The 19,750-nt window shown below is 38.8% G+C and overlaps 1 protein-coding gene across 12 annotated transcripts in view; it reads left to right on the forward strand.

Annotated features, from left to right (window-relative positions):
• Positions 1–19,750, forward strand: part of LOC115213920 (liprin-beta-1) — a 488,566-nt gene that overhangs the window by 111,689 nt on the left and 357,127 nt on the right. Inside the window, exon 1 of one of the 12 annotated variants that reach the window (XM_036504525.1) lies at positions 7,858–8,198. The exons of the other annotated variants lie outside the window; for them this stretch is intronic. Coding sequence (XP_036360418.1) covers positions 8,031–8,198 — 168 coding nt within the window. The 5' untranslated portion in view covers positions 7,858–8,030. Of the gene's footprint in view, positions 1–7,857; positions 8,199–19,750 lie in introns of those variants that run through there. 12 annotated transcript variants of the gene reach the window in all.

Below are 19,750 nucleotides of genomic sequence, written 5' to 3' on the forward strand. Positions count from 1 at the left end.
GGCACGTAAAAAGCACCCACTACACTCACGGAGTGGTTGGCGTTAGGAAGGGCATCCAGCTGTAGAAACATTGCCAGATAAGACTGGAGCCTGGTGCAGCCTTCTGGCTTCCCAGATCCCCGGTCGAACCGTCCAACCCATGCTAGCATGGAGAACGGACGTTAAACGATGATGTTGATGATGATGATGATGATGATGATATATATATATATATATATATATATATAATATATATATATATATATATATATATATATATATATAATTATTTTTAATGATTCATTCCATATTAATACTGTAGTGCAGAAACTGAATCTTTTACTGTCCTAAATTTTTTGCCCCAAATTGCTTCATCCCTTACAAATATCCTAAATTAACAGTCAAAAGGAAGAGAGCAGTATGATAATGTGATGAAGGGTATGAAGGTAAAGAAGGCAACTGGTCTCCCAAGGACAGTTGCTAAGTTTTGGAAAACATCTAGTAAAGTAGGGTGTGATCTTTTTATTCAAATAGAGAAGCCAGTTAAACAAGTGGGTGTTGTACCCAAAATTTATGTTAGCAATATCATTAACTGCAAGAGCAAAGGAGACCTGTTGGGGGGTGCAACTAATAAGGACCCTGTTCAATCATGAATGACCATGGGATTGCACCTAGAAAGTTCCCCTCCAAGGCACAAGTCTGGGCAAGGTTATTTATGGAAGACCAGCAGCTGCCCATGTAGACCAGCCTCCTCGTTCTATGCCACAAATGTTATCCAAGGGAAAGGCAAAGGCCAGTACTGTTAGGCACCAGTGATGTCTCAATCCATTTCTACAGCTGAGTGAACTGGAGCAACATGAAATAAAGTGTCTTGCTCAAGAACACAACACACAGCCTGGTTCAGGTATCGAATCCCCTTCGTTATGATTGTGAATCTGATGCTCTAACCACTAAGTCATGCAACTAGAGGGGTATCAAATGGTTAGACCAAGGTATGAAAGTTGTGGAAAGAAATAATTAGGAAATTGTTTAGCATAGACGAGATACAGTTGCATTTTGTGTCAGAATGAGGTACTATTTTCCTAGTGAGATGACAACAGGAAAAGTATTTAGCTAAGAGAAAGTTCTAGCATAGAGGGACAATGGATATGATTTTCACAGCAAGACAGATGCAGGAGAAGTGCTATGAGCATAATATGGATCTTGTCCAGGTAGTCATTGATTTAACCAAGGCCTTTGATATTTGCCATGGAAAATACTTGGCAAACTTGGATGTCTGTGTATCTATAATTAAATTACTTCATGATGGGATGGAGGTTTGGGTCAATGTTGGTGGTAGCATGGCGGAACCCATTCCTGTAGAGAATGGTGTCATGCAGGGTGACATTCTTGCCGCAACTCTCTTTTCTTTGTACTTTGCTGCTGCTTTTACTCATGCTTTTGCTAAGGTTAGCTCTCTGGGAATATATGTCAGGTATCAATCTTCTGGCTGTCTCTTTAATCTGAGCCGATTTGCTGCCAATTCAAAAGTTTTCCAGTCTCTTATTTGTGACCTCCTTTATGCAGATGACTGTGACTTAGTCACTCATACAGTGGATGACATGCAAATACTTCTGAATCATATTTCTGCTTCTTGCATGGCATTTGGACTTGGCATTAACCTGGACAAGACTGTTGTAATGTTTCAGCCTGCACCAGGAAATCCATATGTGGAACCAACTATCTTGGTTGAAGGAACAATTCTGAAAGTGGTAGACAAGTTTGTCTGCTTGGGCAGCATACTCAGCCATTCTTGCTCTCTGGATGATGAAATATCTTTCAGGCTGCAGAGAGCAACTGATTCCTTCCAGTCTCTTTAGTCTCATGTCTGGTCCCAGCATGGCATCACAAAGCAAACAAAAGTTGCTGTGTACCGTGCATCATTCCTTTATTCATGTGAGACATGGACCCTTTACAAACATCATGTAAGGATCCTGGAACACTTTCATCAAAGATGCCTGAGACACATTCTGAATGTTGGTTGAACCTTAAAAACTACAGACACAGGTCCTGAAGACAGCTTATACCTTGAGTATTGAGGCAATGGTGTACAAGCACCAGGTAAGTTGGACTGGTGCTTGTGCCAGTGTAACTTATTAGAATGAAGGATAGCAGGATCCCTAAACAGATGCTATAAGGGGAACTTGTTAATGGAAAAAAACTCTGGCAGAAACCAAGGCTGCTATTTAAGGACTGTATCAAGTCCTCTTTAAGGGCCTGTGATATGCAGGAGACTGACTGGGAAAGCAGTGCCTATCATCACCACAGATGGAGGAAAAAGGTTAAGGAGGAGGTCAACACCTTTAAGAGAATACGTATTCTGCATGAAGAATTTAAGTGTGCTGCTCGACAGCACACTGCTGGTGTATGGGGAAAGCTTGGTTTGCAATGTTTGCAGTTGTGTATGTTTGTCAAGAGCAGGGCTCATTAGCCACCAACAGAGCTGCAAATGCAAAATATAAGTTAGTCCTAGAGCGCACAATGTTCCTGAAGGTCAGCAATGGTCTTCCTTGGGCATGAGTGGACAGCCATCGTGTATCTCTCTCTCTCTCTCTAATATATATATCACCATCATCATCATAATTTATTGGCCGTTGTCCATGGGTTGGATGGTTTGACCAGGGCTAGTAAGCTGGAAGGCATGGTTTTCTACGGCTGGATGCCCTTCCTAGCACCAACCACTTTGCAGAGTGTAATGGGTGCTTTTGCATAACACCAGTATCTACCATGATTGCAATTTTGCTTGGCTTGATGAGTTTTCTTCTCAAGCACGACATAATGCCAAAGGTCTCAGTCAATGCCTTCATGAGGCCCAACATTCGAAAGGAACTCAGCTACTTTGCCTCCCTGAGGCCAAATGCTCAAAATAAACTCATCCACTTTGCCTCTGTTAGGCCCAGTGCTTGAAAGGGACTCAGCCACTTTGTCTCTGTGAGCCCCAACATTCAAAAGGAATCAGAAGCTTAGCCTCCATGGACAAGAAGCATTACTACCCATTCTACACAGCATCTTCCTTGGATAATTGACCTGCAACTGTAACATCCTACATATATTTTCACTTTTATTTTTATACTTCCTATAACCATCCTTTTCCAAAATAACTCCTTATATTGAAATGTACTATTTCCCTCTTAGTTAACTCTTTCATATCATTTCTGTTGAAGGGATATCCCTAATATTCAAGAAACAGCTGTAAGACTACCTTTCTCTTCATAAATGTCCTATAAATTCCACACAGTCTTGTTTTTGTTGTCTCATTTTATTTAACATATATATGTATATTTGCATATGTGTGTTTTTGTATCTCCTTGTCTTGATACCATGTAATAGTTGTAAATGACTATCACTGTCCTACAAGCAGTGTCATTCATTTCCAGTATGTCTGGCCATAGGGAAATATTGGTTTCCTTGGAAACATGCGAGGGTTGGCAATAGGGAGGGCATCTGGATGTAGAAAATCTGTCTTGACAAACTCTGTGAGACACATGCAAGCATGGAAAAGTGGGCATTAAATGATATTTCTATACATTTATACATAAGCATTTGTGTAAATGTGTGTGTGAGAGAGTGAGTGAAAGAGAGTGTGTGTGTGAGAGAGAGAGTGAGTGAGAGAGAGTGTGTGTGAGAGAGAGAGTGAGAGTCTGTGTGTGAATATACATATATGGTAATACTCAAATGCCACACACAAAACTCATATGAATATTATTAATTATGTATATGTAATATTCTTTTCTACTCTAGGCACAAGGCCTGAAATTTTGGGGGAGGGACCAGTCAATTAGATTGACTGCAACTGGTACTTAATTTGTTGACCCTGAAAGGATGAAAGGCAAAGTCGACCTTGGTGGAATTTGAACTCAGAACATAAAGTTAGATGATGATTCTGTCAGCTAGCCGCTTTATATGTATATATTTAATATTGACAAAGGTTTGATAGAACATGCAAATGAAATAGAAGTCAATACATAGTTTGAAAAGAGCCATGCATGCACGAAACTCTTGGCCCTGAGTTACTTTTGTGACTTTCTGCTGATTAAAAATAATAAAAAAAGTGTATATACATGTGAATGTATGTGTGTGTGTATATATATATATATATATGTATTTCGGATTGCTAGACAGTGTGTGAGAGAAAATAGTGATGTTACAGGAGAGAAATTTGTCCGCATGGATGATGGGGCACTTGCTTTTAATGTTGGTGAAAAGAAAGATGCTTGGAGAAGCCATTATGAAAGACTGCTGAACGTGGAGAATGAATCGGAGGAGGAGAGCCTGCCAAATGTTGACCCAGTAGAGGGACCAGCTATCCGAATAGATGGCTCCCTAGTAGATAAAGCAATTAAGGATATGAAACCGGGTAAAGCCCCCGGCCCATCAGGAATTACTGCTGAGATGCTTAAAACAGCTGGCTATGTGGGCCTAGTCACCCGCATTGTAAACCAGGTAGTTCATAATGGAGTCATACCCAATGACTAGCGTGGCAGCACCATAGTCAACTGCTACAAGGGTAAGGGTGATGCTCTAGATAGAAATAACTACAGGGGTATTAAACTGTTGGATGAGGTGATGAAGGTCACAGAGAGGGTCATAACCCATCTCATTAGGAAGAGAATTTGCTTAGATGAGATGCAGTTCGGTTTTGTGCCGGGTAGAAGCACCACTGATGCTATATTCCTGGTCCGACAACTGCAGGAGAAGTACCTAGCTAAAGATAAACCCCTCTACATAGCTTTTGTGGACTTGGAGAAAGCCTTTGACAGGGTTCCCCGATCCCTTATCTGGTGGTCGATGCGGAAACTGGAGATTGACGAATGTCTAATAAGGGCTGTACAGGCTCTATACAGAGAGGCTGTCAGCAAGGTTAGGATTGGCAATGAATATAGTGAAGAATTCCGGGTAGAAGTAGCTGTACACCAAGGCTCAGCCCTCAGTCCCCTTTTATTCATCATAGTCCTCCAGGCAATAACAGAGGAATTCAAAACAGGTTGCCCCTGGGAGCTCCTCGATGCTGATGACCTGGCTCTCATAGCAGAATCACTACCGGAACTAGAAAAGAAATTTCGGGTGTGGAAACAAGGGTTAGAATCAAAGGGCCTTAGAGTAAATGTAGCGAAGACCAAAGTTATAGTAAGCAGAAAGGCGAACTCAGCACACACCCCATCGGGCAGGTGGCCCTGCTCAATCTGTAGGAAAGGTGTAGGTAGAAACTCCATAAGATGCACCCAGTGTAAGCTATGGACACATAACAGGTGCAGCAACATCAAAGGGAAATTAACTGATAAGATAGCTTTCATGTGCGGCAGATGCACAGGGACAATAGACACCACAAATACTCAGAAAACAGATTCCATCACACTCCAGGGGGAGAAACTAGAAGTAGTTGATAGTTTCCGCTACCTGGGTGACCAAGTTAGTAGTAGAGGTGGATGCTCAGAGAGTGTCACCACTAGAATACGAATAGCCTGGGCAAAGTTTAGAAAGCTCCTACCCCTACTGGCGACAAAGGGTCTTTCACTCAGAGTGAAAGGTAGATTGTATGATGCATATGTGCGAACTGCCATGCTTCACGGTAGTGAAACATGGGCCGTGACTGCAGAGGACATGCGTAGACTTGAAAGAAAGGAAGTTAGCATGATCCGCTGGATGTGTAATGTCAGTGTGAATGCACGACAGAGTTTAAGCACCCTGAGAGAAATGCTAGACATAAGACGCATCAGATGTGGTATGCAAGAGCGACGCTTGCGATGTTATGGTCATGTGCTGCGGATGGATGAGGAGAGATGTGTGAAGAAGTGCCGCTCCCAAACAGTTGAAGGAATCAGGGGGAGAGGTAGACCCAGGAAGACATGGGATGAGGTAGTCAAGCATGACCTCAGAGTGTTGGGCCTCACTGAGGCAATGGTGAAGGACCGAGATCTCTGGAGATGTGCTGTGGCTACAAAGGCCCGGGAATCTCCCGGCACCAGTTCTGCATAGCCCCTGCCCATTCAAAGTACCTTGGATCCCGGAACATCTCGCTGTGCTTGAGGAGACCTGTTGAGTCAAGTGCATGTACATGAACATCGAAACAAATATCAATGGAAATAGTAGTTGTGATACCTGTGCTGGTGGCACATTAAAAACACCATCTGAACGTGGCCGATGCCAGCGCCGCCTCGACTGGCTTCTGTGCTGGTGGCACATAAAAAGCACCATCCAAACGTGGCCAGTGCCAGCGCCGCCTTGGCTGGCTTCCGTGCCGGTGGCACGTTAAAAGCACCAGCCGATCGTGGCCGATGCCAGACCCTCCTGGCACCTGTGCAGGTAGCACGTAAAAAGCACCCACTACACCCGCGAAGTGGTTGGTGTTAGGAAGGGCATCCAGCTGTAGAAACACTGCCAGATGAGACTGGAGCCTGGTGCAGCCCTGGCTTCCCAGACCCTGGTCGAACCGTCCAACCCGTGCTAGTGCGGAAAACGGACGTTAAACGATGATGATGATGATGATATATATATGTATATATATGTATATATATATATGTGCTTGTGTGTGTGTGTGTATATATATATATATATAATATATATATATATATATATATATATATACTCTTTTACTCTTTTACTCTTACTTGTTTCAGTCATTTAACTGCGGCCATGCTGAAGCACCGCCTTTAGTCGAGCAAATCGACCCCAGGACTTATTCTTTGTAAACCCAGTACTTATTCTGTCGGTCTCTTTTGCCGAACCGCTAAGTGACGGGGACGTAAACATACCAGCATCGGTTGTCAAGCAATGCTAGGGGGACAAACACAGACACACAAACACACACACACACATATATATAAACATATATACGACAGGCTTCTTTCAGTTTCCGTCTACCAAATCCACTCACAAGGCATTGGTCGGCCCGGGGCTGTAGCAGAAGACACTTGCCCAAGATGCCACGCAGTGGGACTGAACCCGGAACCATGTGGATGGTTAGCAAGCTACTTACCACATAGCCACTCCTGCGCCTATATATATATTCTTTTACTTGTTTCAGTCATTTGACTGTGACCATGCTGGAGCACCACCTTTAGTTGAAAACATCAACCCCAGGACTTACTCTTTGTAAGCTTAGTGCTTATTCTATCAGTCTCTTTTGCCGAACTGCTAAGTTACAGGGGTGTAAACACACCAATGTTGGTTGTCAAGCGATGGTGGGGAGACAAACACAAATACATATATCAATATATATATATATATATATATATATATTATATATATATATATATATATATATATATAATATTATTGGATTGTTGGTATGGCTGTGGAATAGTATTATAATGCATCCTTTTGATATATATATATATATATATATATATATATATATATATATATATATGTATACATGTATACATGTATACATATATATATGTATATATTTATACATGTGTGTGTGTTTATATATATATATATACATGTATACATGTATACATATATATATGTATATATTTATACATGTGTGTGTGTTTATATATATATATATGTGTATATGTATGTATATATATATTATGTGTGTGTTTACATATATATGTATCTTTGTATGTGTGTATATATATATATATATATATATATATCATACACATACATACTTATGTGTGCATGTTTCTATATAAATGCGTACATACATATATACAAAATCAGTTATGTCTATGTATGTGCATATGTATATGCATATGTATATGTGTGTGTGTATAGTGATTTGTGATTGTTATAAGTGCAGACGTATCAGCTAGTGTGCCTGAATGAACAAGCAGGGTAGTCACTGCCACTCGTTTTCAATTAGCTGCTAAGGTTTCCTCTGAAGGCATCAGTTAGCATCTGACAGTAGCTTATGCTGTGGTAGTGTTTATTGGAATTAAAATGTGGGATAGGAAGGGGGAGTGAGAGAGACAGAGAGAGAGAGAGAGAGAGGGAAAGAGAAAGAAAAACACATCTGTTAAACAGAGATTTATAGTGAAGCTATAGCATAGGCCATTTCAACCATGCCAACTCCCCCTGTTCCTGCAAAGGCTGGAGTTCTGAGGACCTGGACGGCTACTCTGAATCTTCCATTTTCTTCATCAAGGATGGATCGCAGTCGTTATAGCTACTTATATTACTACAATCAAACATTACCACGACGTAGTTCTAAAAGATTGCAAGCTCTACAGGTAAGGGGTGGAGAAATCTTTCAAAAAAATATATTTATTTTCATAATTTCTATAACTCTTCTTTATAGGATAACACACGAATGCATGCACACATACACACACTAACTCAAATATATGTGTGCATGTAACTCTCACCCACACATACACCACCAGTTCACTCAGTTATGCAGAGTTCTTGCTTCTTTTTGATTGGAAATTACATATTCATATCTATATCTTATAAAATTGCTCTCCTCAAACTTTTCCTTTTGTTTGTACATATTCATAATTATGTTTCTTATATATCTCTTTTTAACTAAATACATGTGTGAGAGTATATCTACATATAAAATATATGTATTGTGTTTGTGAGTGTGTCCCAGGCAGTGGAGATCCACAAGTTTTAAAAAAGATAAGCTGTGTCTGGCAACTTAGAATAAAGAACCCAAAGATGAATCTGAGGGTTATTAAACATTTAATCCCTAGTTATTAGTCCAACAAAATATATTTTGTTTCATCTATCTCTCTTTGAGAACATACATACTATATACATGTGTGTGTGTGTGTGTGTCTCTGTCTGTGTGTGTATTTTCCTCTCAAAAGTATTTCATATGAATTTACTTGAATATGTATCTTCTACTTAATTATATTGTTTTATTAATTTCTTTTCTTTTAAACTTATTGTTTTGTAAAAAGTTGGCAAAAATACAAACAGAAGTTTTCTGAAAAAGAAAAAATTTCCTTTTCTGATGTATGTAATAATTGGAATTAAATAGCCAAGTGAAAACTACAGCTAGGCTGATCTGAACTACAACTAATTTAAATTGGTCTGGTTCTTAGAATCAGTTGAAATTAAGGATTTTTATAAGGTATACTGTCTTGATAATTTCTTTTTTCTATAGATGGAAATAAAGTGATTATTTTTTTCATGTTGAATAAATATCTTTTGAAGCCCTGCTACAACCACCATACGCCTGGAAATATCCCACAAACTTGCTCAGTAAATAGTTAAAATTATTTAATATCCCCATCAATGAATAATTGAACATGTTGAATTTAGCTGAAAAAGAAATGGAAGATGTATTGTTCATTCCTTTCCTAGATACATGAATATAGTGGGGGAAAAAATACACTTAGATACTGAAACCATTCAGCTAAACTTCATTGCCTTTCATTCTACAGTACTTTGTGTGAGTGTGTGTGTGTGTGTGTATTGGTATGCATTTATAAGCACACACAGCACACACAGGCATGAAAATGTCTATGTATCCTATCATTGATTATATTATAACTGTCAGTCTGTCTGTCTCTCTTTCTCTAGTTTCACCATTGTTTTGAAAACTTATTTCACGGAAGTAGTTCTCTTTACGTCACATCTTCCTTACAATAGCTTTTCTTTTCTTATCATATAGTTTTTTTTTTTTTTCATTTCCAGTTTAGATAGTCTACACTTGTAGATGTTAACTTATATTTTTCATTCTCTCTCTCTCTCTGAGATTAACTAACTCACCAATGTATTTAGTAATAATAATTCTTTCTAGTTTTGGCACAAGGCCAGCAATTTTGAAGGTATGGATGAGTTCATTACATGGATCCCCATTGCTCAATTATTACTTATTTTACCAACCCCAAAAGGATGAAAGACCAAGTTTACCTCAGCAGCATTTGAACTCAGAACATCAAGAGTCAGAAAAAATGCCACTAAGAAGTTTGTCCAGTGTGTTACCAATTCTGCTAGTTTGCTACCTTAGTAATAATAATTAACCAAGAAAGAACTAAGGGGTTTCTAAGAGATTTTAAATTCAGAGCATTTTAACCCTAAGAATCAGGAACCTATTTCTTTTTAAACATTGTATCTTATCACTCAGCATTTCCTCCAAAACATCTATTATTTTAATTCTTTAGTCTTCCTCCTTTTTATTTATTATCTTTTGTCCCATAAGAATAGTGTTTTTTTCTTTTTTGATTCTGATGAAGAATTGGCCTTCTGCTGATTATCTGATTCCACGAAATACGTTAAACAGACACACACTCCTTTAAGTCATGTATTTGTTTTACATCTGTTTTTCCATGCTTGCATGGGTTAGATGAATATATTATTGTGGAATTGTTTATAGCTTAATGCCATTCCTCCAACTAAATGCTTTCCTTAACATCAACTCTTTCACAGAGTGTACACCATACATTTTACCTTAGCTCCAGCTCTAGATAGGTTGTCATATCTTTGGCAGAACAAAAGTATTCTCTTTGCTCTTCATTGTCTCTATTCAAGTTCCAGCTGTTTTACGTGCCCTGGTACATATTTTTTATGTTCCCAGCATTGGAGAGATTACCTTTTACTGTGTACACTAAGGAGTCTTCTCTATACATAACATCTGTTCTTTTCAGTTATGGGTCCGATGAGTGTGAAAGAGAAGAGTGCGTATGAGTGTCATGGAGAGGAAACAAAATGATAGGGTGGTAGGAGAGGTGGCAGAGGAGGAAAAAGTGATAGTTACAAGTTGGAGTTCTGAGCAGAAAAAGACAGCATCTGTTGCTGAATGGGATTGCAATTGAGATGTGTTATTGTGTGTGTGTGTGTGAGAGAGAGAGCAGAAAAAATGGGTGATGTTAAGGGTGATAGGAAAGGAGTTAGAGGTCAACTTTGCCTTTCATCTTTTGGGGTCAATAAATTAGGTACCAGTTGCATACTGGGGGTCGATCTAATCGACTGACCCCTTCCCCAAAAGTTTCAGGCTTTGTGCCTAGAGTAGAAAAGAATATGAGAGAGGCAGTGTTAGCAACACATTGGTTGTTAGGGGAAATGTAATGGATTGAAAACTGGTATGAGTTGTGAGATGGGAGAGCAATAAATATGTATCAAAATGCAAGACTTAAAGGAGTTTGTGCCTGTTTAATGTATCAAAATGCAACAGGGTGCAGCAGAAATAACACCCTTTTGTTTTTGAGTTTTCTAGTTTCTAATGGAGTTTTTTTTTTGCGGTATTTTTCATTAGTTTATTATTCGTTTCTTTAAGTAATGCAATTAATTTGTGTTCAATAAAAAATTACTTGATAAACATTTATATACTATAAAAGTTATTAAATGCAAAAAGGGTGTTATTTCTGCTGCACCCTGTATATGTGTATGTGTGTGGAAACTGAAAGAAGCTTGTTATAGATGTGTATGTGTGTGTATTCATGTTGCCTTGTCTTGACATTCCATGCTGATTGCAAAGATCATCATACAAGCAGTGTCAGTCATGTTTGATGGGAATCATAGAGCTTTAAATGTGCATATTTTTATATGCATACAGATGCATATGCATATACTCTTTACTCTTTTACTTGTTTCAGTCATTTGACTGCGGCCATGCTGGAGCACCGCCTTTAGTCGAGCAAATCGACCCTGGGACTTATTCTTTGTAAGCCCAGTACGTATTCTGTCGGTCTCTTTTGCCGAACCGCTAAGTGACGGGGACGTAAACACACCAGCATCGGTTGTCAAGCAATGCTAGGGGGACAACACCGACACACAAACACACACACACATACATATATATATATATACATATATACGACAGGCTTCTTTCAGTTTCCGTCTACCAAATCCACTCACAAGACATTGGTCGGCCCGGGGCTATAGCAGAAGACACTTGCCCAAGATGCCACGCAGTGGGACTGAACCCGGAACCATGTGGCTGGTTAGCAAGCTACTTACCACACAGCCGCTCCTGCGCCTATGATATATATATATATATACACACACACACACACACACGCAACACATATATATATATTTACACACACACAAGATAAATAGATAAAACCCTTTTTTTTTTAATATCAGTGTGATCATAACAGGGAAAAAGTTACTAACCTGTCTTCTCTTCAAATAATTTGCTTACAAAAGTTTCTTTCTTGTGGAAAGTTTCAAGTGACACTTTTTTTTGATTTTCTCATAAATAGCCATTAATTTTTTAATTATTATGTTTCGTTGTATCTGGTTTCAATTTCCATTCATAACAACTGTTTTTCGCTCTTGGAAATGTTTTGAATAATAGTTGTTATTTCTTATATATTTTGAGGACCAGAGTCATCAGGTTCTTTTGCTTGTATTCTATTCCCCAGGGTGGTATTTTGGTAGAATCATTGGTGTACTGAAAGAAATGCCTTGTATTTAGATATAGCTTTTTCTTACTTGTATCTTGTTCTCATTCTCTCCATTTTCATTTTTAATGGAGCTTTTTGCTAAGTAACGGATTATATTACATCATTTTGTTGTATCTTGGAAGGGTCATTAAACCAATAATGAACACATACACTGGTTCAATTTCACTTCTTTATTATTCTTCAACAATTGATTAGGTATTTAACTAACTAATCAATTGTTTGATTAATCATTCAGTTAATCAGTCAGTTGTATTTGTCAAACCCCTTCTATCTCCATTCATGACCTCTTTAATGACATGCCCTCTCTACCCCAGGTCACTTTCCTACCTGACTGTCTTTTAGTCTTGGGTTTAATATTTATGTTGTATGGCTGTGACTGGGAATGCATGCAAGGAGAGAGTGTGTGCATGTGTGTGTTTTGATGGGGGTGGAGTGGGGTTGTAGTTCATTCTCTTTGTGCATTAGAGAGAGGAGGTGAGGGAGGACACAAAACAAGAGAATACAAAACAATAAACATAAACTATTACAACATAATATAACCACTCCACATTGAATTCAAGAAACAAAGATATGGAATACAGGCATGGCTGTGTGGCAAGAAGCTTGCTTCCCAACCACATGGTTCTGAGTTCCATCCCACAGCGAGGCACCTTAGGCAAGTGTCTTCTACTATAACCTTAGGCTGACCAAAGCTTTGTGAGTGGATTTGGGAGAAGAAACTGAAAGAAGTCTTTCAGGGATATTCTTGGATATGTGTGTGTGCGTGTATTTATGTATTTCTGTGTGTGTGTCTTTGTGTCGGTGTTTGTCCCCCAACCTTTGACAACCGATATTGGTGTGTTTATGTTTCCATAATTTAGTGGTTCATCAAAAGTAACTGATAGAATAAAGTACCAAGCTTTCTAAGAATAAGTCCTGGGGTCGATTTGTTCAACTAAAAGCAGTGTTCCAGTATGGCCACAGTCTGAAAGAATAATAAAATAAAAGAGTGGATTTTTGCACTTCATTTTATTTGCTTGAGATTTATTGATGCTTCTTGTAAATTTTATGAAGTCCAATAAATAGCATTGTGTGTATAGAGTAAAAGTACTTAATAAAAGTCGATGAATGGTTGAGGTTTAAATGTATTGTTATTTCCTTCTTTGAAGTGATTTAATAGTTTGATTCTGTAACTTTAAAACAGATGAAGTTGATTTGTGATGTTAAGTTTTTTCCATACTTTCAACTGAAATATTGAAACAGGACTGATTTATATGAAACCTATATAAATATTCATTTTTACTGAATAATACACACACACACACACACACATGTATGTGTGTGTGTATCAAGACATGATAAGGAAGAAAGTAGAGTTACACATCCTCAAAATATATTTAATAAAAACCCATTTTCTTTATATTATGTTCTGACTCGTGTTTCTGCTGAATAAGTGTCTTAGGATCCTTTGATATAATAGTTGGTGCATTTAATCAGTTTAAAATCCTTATTCCTTTGTGTTGTGTGTGTGTGTGAAGAGAGAGAGAGAGGAGGAGGAGGAAGAGAGAGAAAGACTGTTTCTGACATTACATGCTGTTTGTTAACAAGCATCACCATCATACTCATCTGGTCATTGTGTTGATCTTTTTCAAAGATCTAATTGTAATATTATTTTACCTGGAAACATCTGAGAGTTAGTTACAGGAAGTGCACTTGGAGCCATAGAAAAATCTACACTATTTTTTTCTGATCCAACCCATGCAAACATGGAAAAGAGGATGATAGAAGCAATGGTGATAATTATTATTATTATATGAGATTTTATAAGCACTTGCATGGGACATAAGAGGTACAATACCTCTGATGAAAGTTGCCTGCCCTGTAACTGTTTTACTGATTCTACTATAGGACACTTGCCATCTCTTTCTTTCTGTCAAATTAATCAGACTCTTATTTAGGGAATAATAACTGCAAACTAGTTTATTTAGTGTACACCAGGGTCACCAATTTTTATTAAATGACTTAGTAAATGCCAATTTACACAAACTCAAAGTCTGTTATAGAAAAAAACGAGTCAGAGTTGTAACTTATAAGTTGGCATTTATGGGCACATGTCATATATGTGTCCATAAAGGTCACCAGCAAAAAATTCTTTTGAAGTTAATAATACAAGCTTTGTTGACTTGTGCCATCAAGTTCAAATTCTGTGTAACACTGAAGTATAGCTACTACAGTACAGAACTCCAGCAGTTGTCTGTAATATTGGATGGAGCCAGTTTTTTTCTACTGACAGTTACCATCTGACTTACTCTGCAGTATTCTCCCTAAGAGACTGTCACTCATACTATCACTTGATATACTGAATGATAAACATCTATATGTGACATAAATTAAAACATACATGCCTATAAATCAGTCATGTTTTTTACTGAATAATAAACAAGGTTAGGCCAGGTTACTGTAGGTTAATAAGATAAGTCAGTATGATGGAAATCACACTGGCAGTTTTTTATTTTCTTTCTAGAAATTCAATTTGATTATGACTGATGTGTACTGCAATAAGTTTATATCCAATTTTTAATGTATGTTTTCTTGTGAAAACACTGACTTAATTCTTTAGCATTGAAACCAGCCATATCTAACTCGAATATTCCACCTGTTTTATGCTCAAACTGTCCAGATTCAGCCTCCCATATCAACCCACAATGTCATTCTTATTTCTTTATTGCCCACAAGGGGCTAAACATAGAGAGGACAAATAAAGACAGACAAAGGGATTAAGTCGATTACATCGACCCCAGTGCACAACTGGTACTTAATTTATCGACCCCAAAGGATGAAAGGCAAAGTTGACTTTGGTGGAATTTGAACTCAGAACCCACAATGTCATTCTAAAAGAATAAACAACCACGTCATAGAAATGTCAAAGCTTCTAGATAATGTGTGGTTAATTTAAAACCATGTGAATTAATAAGCATTACATTTGATGCAGTAATCTGAATGCTAAAAAGTTAAGCTTGGATTTTTATAAAACTCTGAAGTTTTTCATTATACATTACAAAAATAAAAGTTTTTGGTAGAAAAGGTGAGGTCTCTGAAGTTTGACTTCAAAATTATGAGTTTGATGCTTCATATAAGTGTCATGGTGTCTCACATTGGAAAAGGCACAGTTGTTTCCTTATGTAATAAAAAATAAATGCACCCTTTTAAAGCCTAGCCAGGCTCATGGGCCCGGTTTCCCAGTTTCTATGGTGTATGCATTCCACAGCTGGACGGGACGCCAGTCCATCACAGCGTTACTCATTTTTGCCAGCTGAGTGGACTGGAGCAATGTGAAATGAAGTGTTTTGCTCAAGAACGCAACGCGTCACCCTGTCCAGGAATCGAAACCACAATCTTACGATCATGATGCTGACACCCTAGCCACTAAGCCACACGCCTCCATGTTTCCTTATGTAGTCTCCAATTATATTACATAATTCTAGACTCCATTCAGCTACCCTACATTGTGAATCATGGCTGTTCTTTGGGTTGTGGATAATACCCCATGGGTACAGACTCAGTTCTAAACAGAATTTACAGTTAATTTTCATTCAGACATTTTTTAAGTAATTCTTTTTTGTTAAATTCAGTTTCTCAATTTACAATTTTCATACTTAATACTTTTGTTCTTGTTAGTTTTCAACAGAAGCGTTTCTTACAGACTTGATTGGCACACTCATACATGTCTTGATTGGCATTCATCCATGTACATGTGAATGTATGCATGCATGTGCATGTAGGCATGAGCATGCATGCACATGTTTTGGGAATGTGCCCACCCTCCCACTCTATCTCTTTGCATCCCTATTACACACATGCAAGTACACATACATGAACCCTTAGGCATATACACATGTATTTTCATACATACGCATGTACTTAGAAAATCACACTTGCACATATGCTTACCTACCCACAATCTCTAACTTATCGAGATTGCACAGAACTGATTACAGTGTTGCAAGAAACATCAGTTTTGATTCCTAGAGGAGGAACAGGTTCAGCCAACCATAAATAATGATACATGACCTTTGTGATAAAGGCCAAACTTTAAACTCAGATATTCTTTAATCTTGTTTTTATTAGCCTGCCAGCTTAGTAGCAGATGTTATTTTTCAAATTTATTTTAGCCAGGTTTTTAGCAGTTTGAAAAGTTTTATAGCTAATAACAAAACTGAGACATTCGTCAAATTACATTGAGCAGATTTCTGGTTTGAATCTTACACTAAATAACATCTACTATTGTCTACATTGTATACATGCAAAAGGCAAAGTGAGTAAGCATTATATGCAGCATATCAGTGTAATTTTACTGGTACAGTCTGCTATGAAGATGAGTGTTCCAGTTGATCTGATCACTGGAACAATCTGCTTGTAAAATTAATGTGAAAGTAGCTGAGCACTCCAAAACAGGCTTACCCTTAACCCTTTCATTGCCAACCTGGCTGAAACCGGCTCTGGCTCTGTAGTACAATGGTTTTGTTTTCATAAGTTTTGAATTAAAATCTTCCACCAAACCTTAGTCACAATTTATGTTCCTAACACTTGTTTAATGATAACTAAGTAATTTTACTAAATTCTTTGTAACACAGAGCATCTCAAAATAAATACAGTAATGAAAGTGTTAATGTAGTTCTCAGAGAGATGCAGCGTGACTCAGAATGTGACAAAGCTAACCCTTTGAATTGCAGGTACAACTCACTTTTACCAGCTGAGTGGACTGATGCAATGAAATATAAAGTGTCTTGCTCAAGGACACAATGTGTCACCAGGATTGAACTCAAGACCTTATGACCATGAGTCAAATACTCTAACCACATCAAAGTCAGTTACACAGCTCAGAGAAGCCAATGATCAAAGCACAACAACTAATCAATTTTGTTTTATACTTGAGAGATGAGGAATTATGGATAGGTGTCCTCATCTTGTTGTTGTTACCACACAAAAAGAGGCAACACATATGCTAGGACACACAATAACCTCCTAAGCAGACCTAGTGCAAATATGGAAACCAGTATTAAGGAAGGATACAAAAATATTAGGTTTATAAGCCCTAAAATTCACTCCATAATTGCCTATGGGTATATGGCATAGTGGTTAAGAACGCAGGCTACTAACCCCAAGAATCCGAGTTCAATAAGTAAATAATAATAATAACAATAATAATAATAATAATAATAATAGCATCAGCAAAAAAAATACCTTAGGAATGAGAACCCAGGTTTGAAATTCCACCAGGACGCGTGATGAAGGCTGGAGAGTACATCAGCCGAAACTTTATGATAACAACAAACAAAATGAGGACACCTATCCATCAGATGTAAATAATGTAAATAATGAACTAATCAACACTCTTTCCATAGTCTCTGATACATCATTTGACTACAATAAGGAAAAATCTACTCTTAGTGTACTGTCAGCATACTGTGTGTACTGTCACACATTTACTGATTCAACTTGGTTTATCAAAACAGTGTTCTCTGTAACGAGTGCACTCCTTGACACAAGACTGAAATGTTTAGTGCAATGGTTCAGTGTCTGACACGAGTTGTTATTAAGATAATATTCCAAACTATTCAATCTTTAGAAGCAGGACATTTTGAAAAATCTTTTTACTTGTTTCAGTCATTAAACTGCGGCCTTGCTGGGGCACCACCTTGAAGGGATTAGTCAGGCAAATCAGTATTATCTTAAGCCTAGTACTTATTCTATCAGTCTGTTTTTGCTGATCTGCTAATAGCAAACCAACATTTGCCATCAAGTGGTGGTAGTGGTGGTAGGGACAAATACAAGCACATAAGCATAGATACACATAGACATAATAATCTACTCACAAGGCTTTGGTCAACTCAGGGCTATAGTAGAAGACACTTTCCTAAGGTGCTGTGCAGTGGGACTGAATCCAAGACCATATGGTTAAGATGCAAACTTCTTACCACACAGCAATACATACATCTAATATTTATAGTTACACTGTATTTTAATTAGTTTAATCTCTAATTGTCATCAGGTGTCTATTCCTGGATATATACATAATAGCAGGCTGGATTTGCAGTGGGAACCTTTTACTCCCAGTTTATTAGAAGCAAAGGTTGCTAGTCTGAATACAGTCAGTCTGATAAATTTTCTTCACAACCAGGAGTAAGACATCTGATGATGACCAGGGAGCCAAACTGATCGAAACATAGAGCAGATGTAAATATTAAAAGATGTTGCATTTCTAAAGATAAGATTAATGGTCCTGTCAGAAAAAAATAATCTTATCAACATGTTTAAATTAAAAGATTATTTAGACATCTAAGGGGATGACTTAGTGCTTATAGCCGCTGTTTATTTTAATTCATACGGCTCCTCTAACTAGGCGGTGCTCCAGCATGGTTTGAGATATGATGATTGAAACAAACTAAAGAATACATTTTACCATATGTAAACACCTAAGCATATATTAGAATAATTTTATTTACTTTCATCATCATCATCATCATCATCGTTTAGCGTCTGCTTTCCATGCTAGCATGGGTTGGACGGGTCAACTGGGGTCTGTGAAGCTGGAAGGCTTCGTCAGGCCCAGTCAGATCTGGCAGTGTTTCTACGGCTGGATGCCCTTCCTAACGCCAACCACTCCGCGAGTGTAGTGGGTGTTTTTTACGTGCCACCTGCACAGGTGCCAGACAGAGCTGGCGAACGGCCACGAACGGATGGTGCTTTTACGTGTCACCGGCACGGGGCCAGGCGATGCTGGCAACGGACACGAACGGATGGTGCTTTTACGGGGCCAGACAGAGCTGGCAAACGGCCACGAACGGACGGTGCTTTTACGTGTCACCGGCACGGGGGCCAGCCGAGGCTGGCAACAGACGCGAACGGATGGTGCTTTTACGTGCCACCGACACGGTTGCCAGACAGAGCTGGCAAACGGCCACGAGCGGACGGTGCTTTTACGTGTCACCGGCACGGGGGCCAGCCGAGGCTGGCAACGGACACGAACGGATGGTGCTTTTACGTGCCACTGACACGGGGCCAGACAGAGCTGGCAAACGGCCACGAACGGATGGTGCTTTTACGTGCCACCGACACGGGGCCAGACAGAGCTGGCAAACGGCCACGAACGGACGGTGCTTTTACGTGTGACCGGCACGGGGCCAGGCCAGGCTGGCAACGAACACGAACGGATGGTGCTTTTATGTGCCACCGACACGGGGCCAGGCAGAGCTGGCAAACGGCCACGAGCGAATGGTGCTTTTACGTATCACTGGCACGGGTGCCAAACGAGGCTGACAGCGGACACGAACGGATGGGTCACTTAACCCCTGCTTTCTGATATATGATTTGATTTTGATTGTTCTCACTGGTCTTGCCGGTTCTTCTCACGCACAGCATACTTCCATAGGTCTCGGTCT

Source organism: Octopus sinensis, linkage group LG7 (assembly GCF_006345805.1).
Source record: "Octopus sinensis linkage group LG7, ASM634580v1, whole genome shotgun sequence".
Taxonomy (NCBI): domain Eukaryota; kingdom Metazoa; phylum Mollusca; class Cephalopoda; order Octopoda; family Octopodidae; genus Octopus; species Octopus sinensis.